Source organism: Trichoplusia ni, chromosome 1, assembly GCF_003590095.1.
Source record: "Trichoplusia ni isolate ovarian cell line Hi5 chromosome 1, tn1, whole genome shotgun sequence".
Lineage (NCBI taxonomy): Eukaryota > Metazoa > Arthropoda > Insecta > Lepidoptera > Noctuidae > Trichoplusia > Trichoplusia ni.
Window position 1 is genome coordinate 13,746,607 of NC_039478.1, and position 18,763 is coordinate 13,765,369.

General features: G+C 35.5%; 1 protein-coding gene across 1 annotated transcript in view; it reads left to right on the top strand.

Moving 5' to 3' along the window:
• Positions 1-16,052: 16,052 nt before the first annotated feature.
• Positions 16,053-18,763, top strand: part of LOC113496147 (3-phosphoinositide-dependent protein kinase 1) — a 35,442-nt gene continuing 32,731 nt past the window's right edge. Inside the window, exon 1 of the mRNA XM_026875294.1 lies at positions 16,053-16,168. Within this exon, the coding sequence (XP_026731095.1) occupies positions 16,118-16,168 (51 nt within the window). The 5' untranslated portion in view covers positions 16,053-16,117. The remainder of the gene's footprint in view (positions 16,169-18,763) is intronic.

Here is an 18,763-nt window from a genome sequence, read left to right on the forward strand (position 1 = left end):
TACACATCATACAAATCGTGTAGTGGCATTTAAATCACATCTTTTCTGTTTGACAATTGTTTCAAAATCAAAAAGTTTTAATTTCAAATAGGCCGTTTCTCAGGCACTTTTAAAACGTTACATTACTGACTCTAGTTGTCTAGTTGCTGTGTTTATTAGAACTGCCATCTTTTGCGAGTTAGGTTGAACTATAATTCCACAGAATATTTGAAATTTTGCAGTTACGTAGCTTGCTATTCGAATATTTATAGTGGTCACGAGATGGCGTGACGTCTAACTCCGTAATAGTCAGTCATGCTCGATTTTGGGTTGAATGGCTGATAGTAATAATTTTAAGTGATTGTTTTTTTAAAGAAATTTGCAAATGAACGAATAAGTGCATAATTGTGTAATTTCGTGCTTCTTAATGAACTGGTTAAGTGGAAACGTTTAGATTTGTCGAACATACGTGAAATTTTGTGTTCTGTGTTGAAAATTGTATCAAATTAAATAATTGAGGTCAAAATTTTGCAATGGCTGAAAATATAATGGTGAGTACCTATGGCGTTATTTCTTTATCCTCGAGTAAATCCATGTAACAATTTAAACAAATTTATTTCCATTCATTCAGGTTAATCCCGTGTTTCTTTAATTTTCCGTGCCACATAACCCAACTTTTCAATTCATACCTACAGTAACTAGACAAGACGACCTTGAATCTAATCTTGTCAAGTCAATGTCGTTTGTTTATCAATAATTTCGTTGGCAATTTGAAAAGTCTTCAATTTGCCTTTTTTCTCATTATTTATTGAATGCATTTACATTTTTGTCAAGTACTTAAAGTAGAAGAAAAAAGTATTTGGTGAATTTAACTCTTTTTTTATCAAGATAATCATAGATTGGCAAAATAATTTGCGAACTGAATTCAGATGTTTTAGATTCATTTAGTTAATAAAATAAGGTATAAAACGATAATCAGATTTGAAGAACATTTAAATAACCATTATATTGTTAGATTATTACAAATTTGTTTGTTTGGTTTGTGGAATATAAACATGAACAGTTCAAGAACTTTAGCTATGTGTAATATGTGAAAAGAAAATGTTACGTGTAAATAAAATTATTGGAAAAAATTCCCGTCGTGGCCCTATAACTTATGTAATTAATTAATGTTCCTTATTAGTAGTTATGAAGTATACTTTACTATAAAGAAGGTATGGGATACCGAAAATTATGAGTTTACTCATAATTTTCGATATTCCACAGGTTCCTGTTACTTGCTCATTCCTATCTATGGTTATCTAAGAAGCAAGGCATTTTTATGCTATATTTTTATAATTTAAAGATACTATCTAATAACATTCTCGCATTCAGAATACCTTTTGAAATCTAGGTAGGTCCTAATGTAGGTAGGTAGCTCTCAAAATGGTTCTCATACAGGTATAATAGCTCTAAATAATATGATTTGCTCATTGACACTCCAATAAATGTTTAAGTACGTTTAATTTATGCTATGGCGACAGTCGTATACCTAGGTACGGTTTAAATGCTATAGTAATTAGTGAGCAAAAGCAATTTGCCAATTTGTATAAAAGAACGTTTTTGAGGTCAATATCTTTTAGATTGGTTAATTTACGTGACAAACATTAACTGTTAGTAATCGCTAATACGAGTTGATTTACAACAAAGTCCAAAACATGAATCCTGTTAAATGCCATTGTTATTAACAGTAGGATCATATTTAAACAATATAAACTACAAAATACACTAAGATCCATATACATAGGTCATAGTAGGAAAATATTATGAACATTTATTGCTATACCTACTTACTAGTACTAAAGTATAAACAAAAACCTTGTTTATATTACAGCTGCTGTGACTTTAGATATTAAAGCTCGTTAAGACGTTTCAGTAGTCTTCACGTGACTAATTAATAATCGTAAACCTATAGTTATTTACGTTATGACTGTAAACACCGTTACGTACGCGTAATTATTAAAATCGAACCAGAAAAGCTGGGTGAAAAATCAGTCCCAATTTCATACTATATCAATGCTGTAAGATGTTTTTGCGCCTCAGATTATAGTGGAATATTTTTCACGTGTTACAATTAATAATGCGCATTTAAGACCACACTGAAAAAAAATGTAAATTTACTTTGAAAACTACTTCCTGGCAAATTATTCGGAAAGGTATTAGGCGAGAATTTGTTAAGTGAATAGATACCGACAACGATTGCGGTTTCTACAAAGAGATCATTTTTTGATAGAGTGTTCCATCTATAAATACTGCACTATCATAAAAAATATATCATTGAATCCATTACCTTAGTTGGTAAAACTAAAGAAAGTGATTTAATATTTTTTTGTTTATCCAGGAACTTTGACTACATGGGCAGATGGCAACCAAGGACGCCCGCATCTAGGTTAAGGCGTCATACACATACCCAGGCCGTTATTGCGGAACAAGGTAAGTAACAAACACAACCTTATACGGTATCCTCCTTACATGCACGTTATGACACAGAATGTCTAGTAATCACAGACATTTCCAAAAAATACTATCTACTAATACACTACATGTGAAAGAACAAAATTAATATTTAAATCTATTTGCAAATGTCATACCACAAACTTTTACACCTATAGACGCAATTACTAACGATTTATATAAATGAGATGAAGTTACTACAATGTTATTTACGTAATCCTTGTGTTAATAAAATCGACGAATAGAGCATAGTCAAAACACAGCAAATTGATAGTCCGGTAAAGTGAAACCATCGGTACATGTTAACAGTAACCTTCGCCAGTCAGTAGACATGTTTACAAACAAACGCAACGTGACCGCGCCAGCGTGAATGCCACGTCTCGTCCCCGTCGTATGCAATCATTGCGAAAGCAGCCTACCGTAAATTGTAATTTATCCAACTTGTTCCTTGTCCACACTTACAGTTCTTATGGTATTGACAGTCACTGTAATCAAGTTAGCGTTGTCATTTAATTGTAATAGTTTAAACTTTTTCAAATTTGAATGTGGCCATTCTCTATCTGTTTCGAATTACGTGAAAACCACCGAAAAAGGTGCGAAGACCTTATAATGGTATCGCATGTCGCTCGTTGTTCCATATGCACCTCTTCACAAACAACGTTACGATCCGGAAACAGATCCGAAAAAGCACAAACACAGACAAATAGGCCAACTGTCCACCACCTACACCTTTTTCATTGATCTGTTTCGTAGAAAAACATTATATAACATATAACATTAGAAAAGCCATGAAATAGGCTTACTGGAAAATTAATGTGTTTCACCTTGATAGAGTCAGTTCTAGGTCTCTGGTGTTGGATAACTTATTACATAACCTTTTATTAAAGGTAACAAGCAGTATTCCAATTTCCCTTATTTAATTAGATTGTTTATTTACTTCACCAACTTTCTCGGTTACGTTTGTTTTGAAGGCAAGTAGTGTCGTAACCATAACGGGTCCTGTTTACAAACAACCCGTACAATAACAACGGCACGCACCTGGCATTTCACAATTTTCCTAAAGCGAAGCCGCACAAACTTACTTTTATTATTAATTACTCTACACTTTCCCTCAGTAATCGTAACGTGAACTCGAAAATAAAATTTCGAAAAAAAGTGTTTCGTAATAAATCTTGTTTTTTCTGAAACGTGTGAACGTAAACTTTAAATACTTTCTCTTTGTTTAGTCTTCTTGTGCATTACAATGTGTAACATTATTTTAAGTTGTTTACATGTGTATTGATGTCATGTATTCGCAGGTTCTATGACAAAATTTTCTACGAGTAACTTATGTATCCATTTAGGCAATCCAGAAACAAATTGTTAATTTAAAAATAAAATAAACATTGAACAACGACAGCCGTCTAGATAGTAAGTGTGACATCCGCAAGAGAAGCGGAATGCGAGCGTATTGCGCAACTTGTTTTGACGGCGGTAGCGAAACCTTCATTGCTTCATACAGATTAAAGATCTTGCTGGCTTTCCAGTCGAGTGACGCACGAGACAGCTCTTTGTACATTTACTTGGTGTAAGTAATAAACAGCGTGTACAGTTAGCTGCACGACTCCTTTACTAAATAAACAAGCCTTTCTACAGAGTTATTTAAAAATGAGTCTTTTATAACATCTAAGAGAAAATGTTGTGAATGTTGTTTATTTATAACTTTGTTTTCCTCATTTACTAACATCAGAGAAACAACTAACAGAACGCGATCATTGAAGGTGTATGCAATTTTTTCATCAAGACTGATTGAGGAAGTTTCTAAAAAAGTCATCGCAAAATTTTAATCACACGATGAATCAGTCAACAAATCTGTCGGTCAGAGTTAAATTTACGATTTTCCTGTTGTTTTGTCGCTTCATTCGACTAACGGGTGAAATTATAAGGCTTTTTTTCCGTGTAAACGCTATTAAAGAAAGATTAGCGCTAAAATTAATTATTACTTTAATTCATTTCTCGCCAATTCTGGAAAGTCCGGCCATCAGCTGCCAAAACCACTGGACAAAGCACAACTAGAATAATGTTTTGAGGACATTTGCAATGAAGCACTCATCTTCTTCTTACTAATTTATTTATTAAACACGTTTGTTGTGTTATTAAATACAGTAGACAATAATAATGTAAGTAATGTGCTTGTTGAACGGTACATAGCCATCTGGTCGGATCCGGCTGTGAGCCTGCGCCCGCCGCGTTCGTGTTCGCTCGACAGCCTTGCTGGAGGCGGTGTTTTTGCAAACTATTGCAACAACGAGGCTACGAACGACTCTCTCTTTCTTGTCCCGTTGCGAAAGTAGCTAGCATTCTACTATTGATACTTACCGATTAAATTGTGATTGTTGAATCATTGTCTGTCTAAAAATGTAACGATTTTTTTAAGTCGTTTTATTTTACAACCATAAAGTTTTTATTATCTACTAGCTGTTGCCCGCGACTTCGTCCCCGTGGGTAGAAGATATAAGTTATGATTTATACCTGCCCTGCATTTTTTCACATTTTCCATTGTATCTTCGCTCCTATTAGTCGCAGCGTGATGGTTTATAGCCTAAAGCCTTCCTTGATGAATGGTCTATTCAACACAAAAAGATTTTTTCAATTTGGACCAGTAGTTCCTGAGATTAGCGCGTTCAAACAAACAAACAAACAAACTCTTCAGCTTTATATATTAGTATAGATTATCTATGTATAATATCTTTAATATTTCATGATATCTTAATTACAACTGTTATTTCATGTAAAAATAATAAATCTGGTAACCTTGTTGTAGCTGAAGGCTTTTCCGTCTGTCATTGTTTGATTTTTATGTAAATGAGCGATGTGAATACATTGTTTACATGTCTGTTTGTCTTTAGAACTTGAAAATACTCACACACAATCGTTTTAAATATCTGTTACTAACATTAAGTTGATACTTAAGATTTGTTAAATATATATGCAAAATACATTTCGCTTGTTATGACTTCGCGAAATAGTAGAATTAGTTGGAAGAAACTAATAAAGTATTAATTTTATAGTTATTTCAGGGAGATTTGTAATGAGTAGATTTCTTACAACATAAATTTTCCTAAAAACCTTAGCTATAACATACGGAATGCAGATTAGATAAAAATTTATGTTCTAATCTTAACATTAATGGGGCTTTAAGTAATAACTTGAGGTAGTCTTCCTCTTCAAGTATTTTTCGAGTATTTGGCTCAGACTCAGAGAGAAAAGATTACATGCAGTGTGAAATTATCACAGAGGTACATGAGGTCTTTTATCTATCTTAATCTCATTTGAAACGCTGAGATTGAGTAGCATTGGTTACTAATTATACACATGATCAGTACATATACAATAGACAAAAGATTTTCGTTTTCAGGATAAAAACATACGAGACCAACATAAGATTCGTAATTTTCTTCTACAAATTAATAACCTTAACTGATGTCATCGTGCTAAAATTTCGTATAGTCATCATAAGGAAATCGTCGTTTAATTTTTTTGTGATGAGCGTCAGTTGAGAATGATTCATGTTATTTTGATGTTTAGATGACTTTGATATCATTTCAGTAGGTAATTTCATCATCCTGCGTTTTGCGATATTGTTTAGCTACATGTAAACAAAGAAGAGACGTGTGTAACATTAAATACTTGCAAAAGTCTTTTCGACTTTTCCCTTGTGTAAATTGTAAACAATCAGCGTGCTTGGCCTACTTCAATAAAATTATCTGGCAAATTACAATATGGGATGTAAATGAGTAAATAGGAAAGTCCCCCCGCGTCATCTTTATACCTTTCTAATTTCTATCAATCTCTGCTTGTACTTTCCTTGTTTGTCACAATATTTCCATAAGCTGTATATGGAGTCCGATCAACAAAGCGGTTAATTAAAAATAATACTTTGCTTACTTATGGCCGGAGGAAAAAAGCCCTATTAAAAGCCGGTAAACACTTCGCTGCAGCGTTGTTAGCAAATTTGGCTTTAATTTGTACGAATAATAGCGTTTTTGTAATATGTAGTGATTTGCTTGTCTTGAACAACCTTGGCAAGGTCGCTGCCACAGCCGCCACCTTCTGCCACCGACTGTCACTCCAGTAGTTTTGCTTCGCCGAGCGGTTGTATGATCATATTTTAGTTAACATTGAAATTTGATCAGAAAATTACATTTATTCTTTTACACGAAGTTTTCTCACTGCCTGCCGAAGATGAATATTTATTTTGTTTTTTAATTACTTATTTAAATAAGCTATCGCTCATAACCACAAAGCGTCGTTTAATCACTGTTTGTTGATTTTCTGTATCTATTTAAAGTTTTATCTCAACGTGACTGTTTTTTATAAACATGTCGTGTGCTATTAGTATAGGTAGCGCATGATAAAGGTGCCTAATAGGTTAAACGAGATAAGTTCTCGCGACCCGCATTGGCTGCATAACTCGACGCCACCACAAGTTGTGTCAATCAAGCCAACTTACGGTGGGTTCTTTCGAAATGGTGTCACAGTGTGCTGGTGGGGCTTCACGCAGGCGACGAGTGCTCGGCGGCCGCCGCGCGGCGTCACCGCCGTCGCCGCGTCGCTCACAACTGGGCTAAGGTCGCGACTGCGTTTTTCATGTTACCTGTATATGAGTACACTCGGCATTGTTACATTCCAAATCCATTCATACGCCAACAAAACAAGTTATGTACTTCGAAATCCAGTTTAGAGAGTTGTCATGTCATTTATAATTACGCAATAAGTAAAACTTTTGTCGGGTTCATTTCGAAATTGTTGTTTTGTAAAATTCCGTTCTACGAATAAACAAAAGTGTTAAATTCTGTAATTGATATTTTAAAAACAGCTCACGTTTACATATACGATTATGCAGCAATATTCCGTTTTCTTTAATAATCAAAATTGTATCAAACCGATTAAAAAAATCGAACTCGTAGGTCGTAAATTAATTAAGTATGATTGATGTAAAAAAAAAACAACATAACAATTAAGTAACGAATTTCACGATTTTTTTTTATCCGCTACTTCAAATGTGGTTGGTGTTGTTAAAGAGGAAACTATTAAGCACTAAACTCGATACCTCACGAATAAAAGTTATTTATGATGTGATGACATTATACGCGCCGGGGAATGTGAACATATAAAAGGAAAACGATATAGGTACGTCTAAAACGCTTTCATGTAGAGCGTGCGATGCGGCTGCGCTGCAGTGCGACTGCGTTTCAAAACTGGGTCAGGGAGTAAAACAAGTCCACGTTGATACGGGCTTGTAGTATGATGCCCATCCCGCTGGCGCCACACTGCAGTCTACACCACAACTATAATAACTCTTGCATAATATAATACATTTTTCAACGAGTTAAGTCGGCATGGACAGTTCAGGGAATTTAAGGTATACGTTACCTGCTGTTAGATTTTCCTGAAGTTTTCTTGTACAAATAGCAGAATATTATTATCATAAGGTGTGAAGATTAAACAAAACATATATTGATTTTCTTTAGTTTTTTGACTGTAAAAAGGCTGTTTAGCTGAATCCACCGGGATTAATTGAGCTTAATGAGGCGGGGCGGGCGCGTCGGGCGCGGCGCACCTCTCGCTGTGTGCCGTATGAATCATGCCGTACCTTGCGCCAGCCAGCAGACGCAGCCGGAATGTAGGTCACCTGCTCGCGATGGTTTGTTTGGGTCGGTAGGTCCCCCAAATTAGAATGTGTTAATAATACGACAACCTTTGCTTACAGCGTCTCGCACGTCACACGCTTTACATCACTCTATTTTTATCAACTGTTTAAACATTATCAGTTAGGCAGTCGCATTTCAGTGACACAACTTATTATGTGCCTACTTTCAGACTGGTTTCACACATTATGACTTTCTTTTAATTGTAAATACAAAACTACACGTAGATGCAGTTTCATGATAGTATATAAACATCTGGCGCTACGCTGCATACTGTTGATTTTCCTGTTTGTTCGTGTTACAGGAAAACTAATAAAATACTTTAAACACAACTTGCGACTCACGATTTCCAGTAAGATAATAAGGAAAGACCAGCCAATGAATTAATACCGTATACCACACATCAGCTTTTGTTTGTGTAAGGTACACGTCGTGTCTCTTATTTGTTTTAATAGGTACGAATTCTCAGGATCTCTGCCTTCCTAAAATCTGCCTTTTTTACATGGAATTGTTGTTTGCCGCATTTCTCAGTAAGTAGTGGAAGTTATGCAAGCTGCACGTTCCGCGTCGTAATATTGCTGCATCCGCTGGCCTGCTGGGTAAATAGGTCAGTCGCCCACGCCGCCGCAGCGCCCGTTTGTTTGGGTCCCCTTTATTGATCAAACTCCACCACTGTGCCCCACTGTGGCCTACTGTGCCCCAGCGTGCTGCGTGCGCACTCCACCGCTATGAGCCTGTGCATAATTCGCCAATGCAGTTTCTACTCGCTCTTATCCAACGCTACCTTTATATAATACATATAAACATGCTGATGTTATGCATGTGCACATAAATACAGAGTTATTTTTCGTAATTTAAAAATTTGATATCTAACAGAACAGTGTAATTTTTTGAATATTTATTGAACTTTATATACATACATACATGATTGCAGTTAGATACAATTAGAAATGAAACAAGTAACATAAAACAACAGTAGAGCTTAGAGGAAGGCACGTGTATAAACTTCCCCGAGCAGACACGTGGTCGCTATAGTGACCTTAATTTGAAACACGGGGATGCGATACGAAGTTTTCAACAAAATAAACAATAAGTTTGCAGGTAAAGGATATCCAGCAGAGATGATAATAACTTAAACCACAATAGTGAATGTAATAAATAATGCAAGGACTTAAAATAATGGTTTCATTGTTTTAATATATTTTCGCACAGCTATAGTGTTACCCACGTAGTTTGTTTTTGTAACGAATATTTATTATTGTGGTTGTCAGTTAGCTGACCTGTCCCCAACACAAGTAGGCCACGGCTGTTGGCTCTCGGGTCGCTACTTGTGATGCCACTCGATTCTGCACGATAGCTAAATACTAGACCAATATCAAAACCTACCTACCTCATCTACCTTAATTTTAAATGGATTGAACCACGCTGGGCTCATGTAGAACTCATGCAGAAATGAGCTTAGAGTTAGAGTTCATTTGGGCAACATAGAATAATCATAGAATATGACATAACGTGATGTATATTATATATGTTTTCAAGCTTTTGGTGTTCAAAATAATTAGTTAAGCACATGTTTTTTCTAAGGAATAGGTACTCCCGATTGAACATACTATTTAAATGGGTACGATCTGATTCTGCTAAATAGTCTGAAATCTGATTAAGTGAAAAAATACATGCCAGTTGCCATGTGACCACGTGGCAACCACGTGGCTTGATTGATCAATCAGACGTGGCTAGTGACCTTGTGCACCTCCTTAATATTTGTGTATTTCTCCTATTTAATGCGTAAAGGTTATTTATGCATGTTTTAATATATTATAGAAACTGTAGTATATAATGCTTATTATGTAACATATAATGTAACAAAAGTAAATTATTCGTTGTAGACGGCATTGAAAACAAGTCACAGATCAGTCTGCAGACATTTAGGGAAAGTAAGTTTCATGGCCGAATCCTTGTTAAATAAATATATGTAACTAAATTAAAGATCATATTATCGTCTAGCAAGTTGGGGCCCGCGCCTGCGCCAGCGTAGTGGTTGTCTCGCGCCACCCCCATTCTAGAGTTCGATCGCGTTACGTAGAATGTACGTGAAACGTAATCGTAAGTAGGTCGGTGGCTGGCGGCGTGCGCGCGCAGGCTGGCGGGCCGCCCTCCGCGCCGCCCTCGCCCCCGTTGTGCCACTACGTCACTATTGATCGCGCACGTGGCGCCGTGAGTGACGTAGCGCCCGCCGTGGCCCGCCGATCGTAGCCGATAGTACTCCCTCCCGGCGGCGGCGCGGGCGGTGGCGGCGCACCCGCGCTCCTCGCCGACTGCCACCCTCTGACGTTCACCCCACTTCCACTGCAGTTTTGTTATGCACCTATTTTAGCACTTGGCTATACTATCTATCTACTTATACAGATGACCGCAATTAGTCCTCGCAATTTTGCATGAACTTGACGGTAAATTATCCATCTTCTAAAAAGAAGCAGAAGTAATAACTACGTTTATGTTGTTTCCTTGGTTTACTGTATTTATGATAATTATTGCGACAAAACGTTATGACCTTAGCTATGCAGAACCTCCAATAGGAACTTATATCATGAGTTACACACCGTGACTTATTTGTGCAAAATAACAAACCTGTACATTAGTGTACATACCTGTGCAATCTATCCGATAATATGGAATTGTTATTGTAGGTAGTATATGCTTACTCGGAACTGATAAAAAACCAACAAACAGATCGAAGTGCGATTTCTAGTTATTTTTAGTTGGCATACTAGTGACGTCATTATACTGTACTAAGCTATGGGCTAACGATATAACTTTTGACTGTGTTTCCGCCTATATCACTGAGCATATCCGCTATGTATACATTTACACATATTTAGATAATGTTAAACTTAGATAAGGTAATTAAAATGTACTGTTTGTTTACTTTCGCGTAGCACTCTACCCGTTGTGCGGTTTTCACAATCAAAAGGAAACATACGTAACATAATTATGTCGTTATACTATATCCGCAATGTTTGTTCACGTGTTACAAACATTTACTAGTGCTTACTTATTCTTGGTGGCAGTTATTTTAACACGATTATTTTAGCAATCAAAGAAATAAATGTATTGTCTCTTAGTTCGCATTAAATAATCCACTCCTACTCGTCTTTTCTGATTAATGTTAAACAGTCAATGGGAAACAGTTAAATCTGAGGAAACAGAGATTGAATTTACCTACTTGTAGCTCATAGTACAATGAAGCTAGCCTGTGTTTACACAATTTGCATGTGCGTAACAGTGGCTTAGGCGCGCCCTACATAACGCCCTTCACTTTACAACAGAATGCATTCAACATTGTTTACGTAATGCTGCACTTATACAGCTGCTAGGAAATCGTTATAATCCTCTTACATTGTTTTTCTTCTAGTTATGATACAAATTGATTTATACAATTATGTCACGTTGTATAATATTTATACTATACGGAATGCAGATCATAGCACTGATATTAAACAATAGCTTAATCCTTGCATTGTCGACACGTTATCTATATGTACCAAGGAAAGAATTTACAATATCCAATGTAATGAATATTGAAATGTAATGTTATAGTAGACCTAGTTTGGTGAGTTAACACGGATCTAAAGCCGCAATAAACCACAATCGAGCGTGTGCGTTGGCGCCGTTTGAAACCACATAAATACATAATCGTACATAGGTCAGGGCACCTACCACCACTTCTTAAAGTGTCTCAAACTAAGAAAATTGCTGTTGTGGAAACGAGACGCTGCACTTCGCCGGATAGAGCCCCATCTCGCTTACACAAATTCAATAGTATTTGCTTAGTTTATGGTGGTAGACCCCCTGGCCTAATGTACCTGCGGACTTGTGGGAAATAACATTGCGGTCGTACAATAGGTACACTATTAAGACTAACATAATCATTGTTATTGCACAGGCTGCATTGAGGGTCGCGCCTGGTTCCTTGTGAAGCAATTATGATCCGTGTGTCGCATTTGCAGTCATTGTGGATGAACTGAACACATTCGTATTTTCTACTTAATTGTGTTAAAATGTTGAACGTTCGGTCCAGTGATCGATACTACAATATAGCACTTACAATTCTCTCAAGTGTTTATGATCATGATAAATCAACAGATAAAAAGCTAAAAACATGAATGACTTATGAATTATTGAGGTAGATACTACATTTTACTATAAGAGCCCTTACAATTATTAGGTTTTAGGAATATGAGTAGAAAGGTCAAGTGGCAAATGCTTGTAGCTTATCCCTAGAGTATAAAAAAAAAGGATTTTGTAAAAGTTAACATAAACAATTTGTACTCTATCATAAAACCATGAAAATGTTGTGAAAGTGGTGGGTTACGCAATATTTTCATTAGCCTGAAACTAAAACGGTACATCCGCCCACTCGGCGCTCGGTGCACGAAGCGGGGCGCGTGACGCGTTGCTGGAAATTGCGCAGTTTCATACGCTTGTATAACCTTTATGATTGCTTCTAAGGCTATTTCAATGATGACGTCAATAATACGTTAAATTGTACCGCGGCAAGGGTATAGAAACGCCATGTGTTTGCATAACGATATAACAATGTTGTGAAATACTTCGGTGAAGGTGACCTAACACATACCGGCCGATTTCAGACATAAACTAGCATAAAACATTTTAATAACAGACCTAGAATTATTTAAAGCTTTTACGAGCTAGGCTAGACTTACATGAATATACTTCCATTTACATAACTTAGAAGAGTCTCGAGACATAATAACATTGTCTGTAATTCGCAAAGCGTAGGAGGAACTGAACTTTAACACCCACGTCACCCACTTTCCTACACCCACATAGATAGTGACGTTGCTTATATCGTCACAAAAAGCAGATACATGAGTCTGTACTTTATCTAGATCGTTTATGTTGTGAAAGGAGCTAAAAGCTAGCATATAATGTGGGTAGATAGATTTAATTTATGTTAGTTTGATATGGGTCAGCTATGCTGCAGCCGAAAGGCCAAAGGTTGTGGTGCAGTGCAGCTGGGGGGAGTGGGTGTGTGGCACGAGGGTTGGGCGGCCGGCGCGGCGTCGCGGCGGCAGGTAGGCGCCTAGAAGTAATCGACCTGGAAGGGGGCTACACGCCAACGTTACGTAACTCTACAGCTGTAGGCTTGCTACTCACCGAGTTCCGTTAACGCCGAAGGTTGCTGTGCATAAGGTCGCCCTTCTGGGTCACGACGCGGCGACGCGGACCGCCATGCGCCATGCCGCGCTTTAATGACTCTGTTTTCTAGGTAATACTACAACCTTCTAGTTCTCTGCACATTACATGTCTATTTTTAGCGTTCGACGAAAGTAAAATCGAATGCTTATGTTAAGTGGATGTTTGAATGCAGCGCTTGTTGGTTAAACTTTACTACTTACACTGTGTTACTTGCGAAGTTTTTAGGATCTTAAAGAAATGTATTGAAACGCCCTATGTAATTCCAGTGTATAAATAAACAGTAAATATTTAGATAAACAAATATATCGGTGTATAACTATGTCGGTAATTATTTCTTTTATCATTACATTTATGTTTACTTAGCGTTGGAAAATACATTTTTAACCGCATCCGTGTCACTTATAAATTTATATCACTATGTGTTCAAATATCAGTTTTAGTTTCCTTTATACTGGGTTTTCCAACACAGAGCGGATTTTTTGTAAAAGATAAAAATAACAATATTAACGTAGATTAGTTTCGCGTTTAATAGATAATTATCTAAGTTCCCGTCATAACGGGAATTTGATAAACAATTAGCTGTAAATACCTGTGATAACACGTCAAGTCATCGCGTCACGGCAGAGTTTGACGATTGATTTCATGCGATTCTTTATGACCAGTCTGTATTGATATGTTAGGAAAATAAAAAATATCTAGTTTGCTTTGGTCTTGTATTGGAAATAGAAAATATCCTAAAAGAAAAAAAATGTTCAATTTTATCTACTATCTAATACACTTCTATAACCACCTCTTTTGTATGCCTATTCATTTAAGGAAAATGATAAGGTTTTTATTTCGATTAGAACGTTACTAGAAATTCTACAACTAGTAAACAAGCTCTTCAAAGTGTTGTGAAGTTATTTTTACCACCTGCATTGTTGACGCATATTTACAAATGTTTTTACCGTTTTTTCCTATTTTATGACACGATGAGAACCTTCATGTTTCCAAAATGTGTTTGCCAAACCTTAACCTTTTAATTGAAAAAAAAAACTTGCTCTGTTTTCTTCATATTTCGACGATCTCCGTGGTCGAGTGGCGTACGCACCGGTTTTAAGGTGTCGCTAGCTCTGAGGTCCCGGGTTCGATCCCCGGTCGGGTCAATGTAAAAAATCACATTTCTACATTGTCTCGGGTCTGGGTGTTTGTGGTACCTTCGTAGTGTCTAAATTCCATAACACAAGTGCTTTAGCAACCTACTTTGGGTTCAGAACAATGTATGTGATGTTGTCCGCATAAAAAATTAAAATAAATAAAGAAAAAATATTACTAAAGTCAAGTTATGAAATGCAAAAATTATTAAAATTGAACCATGCTATTGGTTTACAAAGAGTATAGAATTCAAACGAACTGTTCAGTTGTTAGTACAATAATTATGAGTCATGTATTTATAAATAGTTAAGATTTCCCCGTTCCCATATGCATCATCTTCGCAGTCTCCACTGATAATTCCGACAATATTTATGTGGTCATCTGTCTATTTATAGAAACTCGCAAGTCACTAATTAATAAGTACTGTAAAATAAATATCTTGCACAGGTAATTATGTCCTATAAACAATATATAATACGGTCTCAGTACTCTTAATAACAACTAATATTGTCTTTGGACAAGTGCATTAAATACTTTCATGTAAGTTGTAAAGTATTTGATAGTAATTATGTTATAATCTCTAAAATGACGACAGTGTTTTTATGAGTAATGTTCAATAACAAAAACATGCACAAATATCATAAGTAAGAATGATAAATTGATAACAAATATTTGAAGTCTACTCTTAACTTTTTTATTATATTAACCAATATCTAAATATAAAAAGTGTCTCTCTCAGTTTATACTAACTTTCGTACTCATCGTTGAATTTCAATTAAAATTATACATACTTGCATTTAACAATAAACTTAATTATTGTTTCGTTTTATTTGATACACGAGGACATACATTGTCTCATTAAATGTAAACTCATGTAAGAGTGCCCCAGTGCCCTGTTCTAATTTTTGCTAATTTGTCAACTCATGTTATAAAGTATAATAGGTAATTGTTATTTCAAATGAATATGTACATAATTTATAAGACCTAATGGAGGTAACAAGTAATTTCCTAATTAAATTAGGTACCGGCGCCTGATAAACACTCTAATGTAATAAAAACTTTATTAAATAGCGGCTACAACATTTATAATTCTATAGTTATACAGCGAACTTTGAACTAAAGCTCTATCGTTGTTTAGTCATTTACAAGTCATACATAAAAATAAAAATGGGTAAATAACGTACTCGGCACGTCTGCCTTCAATTTACATCATGCGAACGATTTCCTTTCTTCTGGCAAGTTATGCAAACTTTTTTCAAGTATTTTAATGTTCTCCTAAAGCTCATTTAAATTATGGGAACAGGATATTTCCAGTCATATGTCGTACCCAACTTGATTTCCACAAAGGCGTTGGGCGCGTGAATCGAGCACTGCAGTGACGTAAGTTGTTTTGCCGACTTCACTTAGTCACTACTTTGCAAAGTATTTCGCAAGAAAAGGTGCCGTGTCCCCGTTTTAGTTTGTAAACAAACATTCATAGCTGTGGTTCCACAGTTTGTTCAATCCACGTTTATTCCTAACGCTTTCATTTAATATGTGCATTAATTAGTGGAAAGTAAGTTGGACGTTATTTAAAAAAAGGTGGGACTTATTAAATCGAAATGTCTACGAAGTCATACTTGTTAGTGCTTAACATATTCCAGAGCTGCACGGTAAGTTACAGTTTATTCATGTTATATATTGCAACTACTATTATACAGCTAAGAAATATTTTAGCATTGAAGGCAGGATTCTAAACGATTGAATTTATTAATGCAAAATAATTCTACTATGCATGTGTGTTGGACCATATGAAGTCACTCTCACCATGAAGACGAAGCTAACGACACCTTACAGTATAATCTTAAGAATATGCATGCAACCATTTAGGCAGGCCACTAAACCTGCTAGATAATTAACGATACCATACGTTAACATAAACATTTTTTGCCGTCGTAGCCGGATAAAAATGTATTACACAAATTACACTATACAATGTTATCAAAAGATTATTTGTATACGTGTTTGAACATCATCCTATTTATTTAAATCCATACGCTTTTATCAGTAACAGTGGAGTACCTGCTACATCCAAAGTGGCAGAGAAAAAAGTTTGTTTGATTTTATAGCCAAATATCCGTATAGCCTCCGAGTGTTATGTTTTACAAATTGTAAGGCAGGATGTTTTGCCGATGGTAATCTCTATCGAAACAACACATTAGGGTATCTACAATAAACCCAGTACTTTCAAGATTATCAATCGGCTCTCTGAAGCTGAAACCGAAAAGTGAAACTTGATTGAATCTTGTATGAAAATATACATTTACTTATGTTCACCGGCATAATATTGTGCAAGCTTCATTATGTTCTTGCATTAATGATATGAGAAATCTTATGAGATTTTCTAATTCGTTGCCTATGATGGATGTTTGTTTCTTGTTGTTTATTAATAAATGCACTATTCTGGTCCAGAGAAAATATTATTATACTCTAATGATAATTGTGTTTACATAATTGAATTCCATGTTTGTATGTGGGGAATTCACAGACATCATTAACTTTGTTTTTTTCCTCGACGCCTGTTGTTTAATGGGCTTAAAGTTAATAAAGCATCCTTTCAATACATTATTCAAACCCCATATAGATATAGCTAGAGTAATCAATTAATTCTTTGGGTGTTTTAATTGTTTCAGTAAATTAGCCCAATACAATATGTATTTTAATTATTGATCCGCAACAAAACCACTCTGTCTAGCAATATACAAAACAAAATGTTTGCGTAATTTGTGTAGATATAGCCAAAATGGAAATACCAGTACAAAAATATGAACAACATGCGATCGATTGCTTTGCCTTGTACCTAAAAATATTTTATATAATCACACAGAAATAATAATAAGACGACACATATCGTATATATTTTGATAATTTAGGCATTACTTTCATAAATTGATGTTCCTTATATGGATTGGTAATTTTGAATGTGCAGTTAAAAACTACGAAATGCAATAGATTGTAAAATGTATAAATATTAAAACAAATAAAAAAAAGTGTGAGCAGCAATGACTCTCCCGAAAATTTTAAAATTATACAGACGTCTAGACTTGTCTATGTTATTCACGTTTAACGTTTATATAGTTTTGTCTAGACAGGCCATGACCCTTTTAATGCTAGAGTACTCGAACACTGAGGTAAACTGATTTCGTGGACGAAGTATGAATTTATACTTGGAACGACTTCAATCAAATGCTAGTGACCTCAGGGACTTGGAGTAATGTCTCACAGTGAAAATACGCTGAGCTTTCAAGATTTATGTAAATGTATCAGACGGAGTTGTTTGTGTTCATTAGCTCCTGTATTTTGGATATCCACGTATAATAGACATAAAGACGAAACGAGAAATACGATTTTGTAAATCTTTCGATATCACCTGAACTAATTGACGCTAATATTCCTACCCTATATTTAACTCTGGTTTTAGAGAAAATTTTCTCAACTTTTAATGGAAACTATTCAGTTTTCTTCAATTAAAACTTCTTTGGAATGGAAGTGGATTTTGTTGTTTATTATACGCAAATTATTCTAATACATACTACAAATTTGTTTATTGCGTCCAAGTGTACAGCGCAGAATTTTGGAGTAATATATATTTTAGAGTTACTATACCTAGTCATTATTATTCCTAGAGTTTATCTATTTTCTATGTCATTCAATCATTGCGGAAATTCTAAGCAACGCGCTAGTTGCACTTTCTCCAGTTAGTTACGTTCTGCACGACGCAAAATTATCAAAGGTCAACAAAATGTAAACTTTTCAGTATTTCCTGTAGAAATGCAAACTTGAGCATCAAACTTTGTTAAAGGAAAAAAACCGGCCAAGTGCGAGTCGGACTCGCGCACCGAGGGTTCCGTACAAACCTGCAAGGTTTACAAAGTTCGTTCATTACGACAATCGAGTCATATAAATAATATTTTGTAATGTAACTAAAAATTTAAGGTTTTCGGAATTTTTCCTTTATGTGTGCTATAAAACGTTGCTTCATGCCAAATTTCAAGATTCTAATTCGACTGGAAGTACCCTTTAGGTTTTGATTCCCTTGCGAGTACTTGCGAGTTTCAAAATATGCAGCTTAAATTGCTGTTTCTTTTGATTGCGTTGACATAGAAGTTTGATTTTGTTACAGCTTAAAGGTAGACAGCCTAAAGGTAGGCTTATAGACCTGAGTATTTGGTATGAATTTCAATTTAATACCTCTACGCGTTTATGAG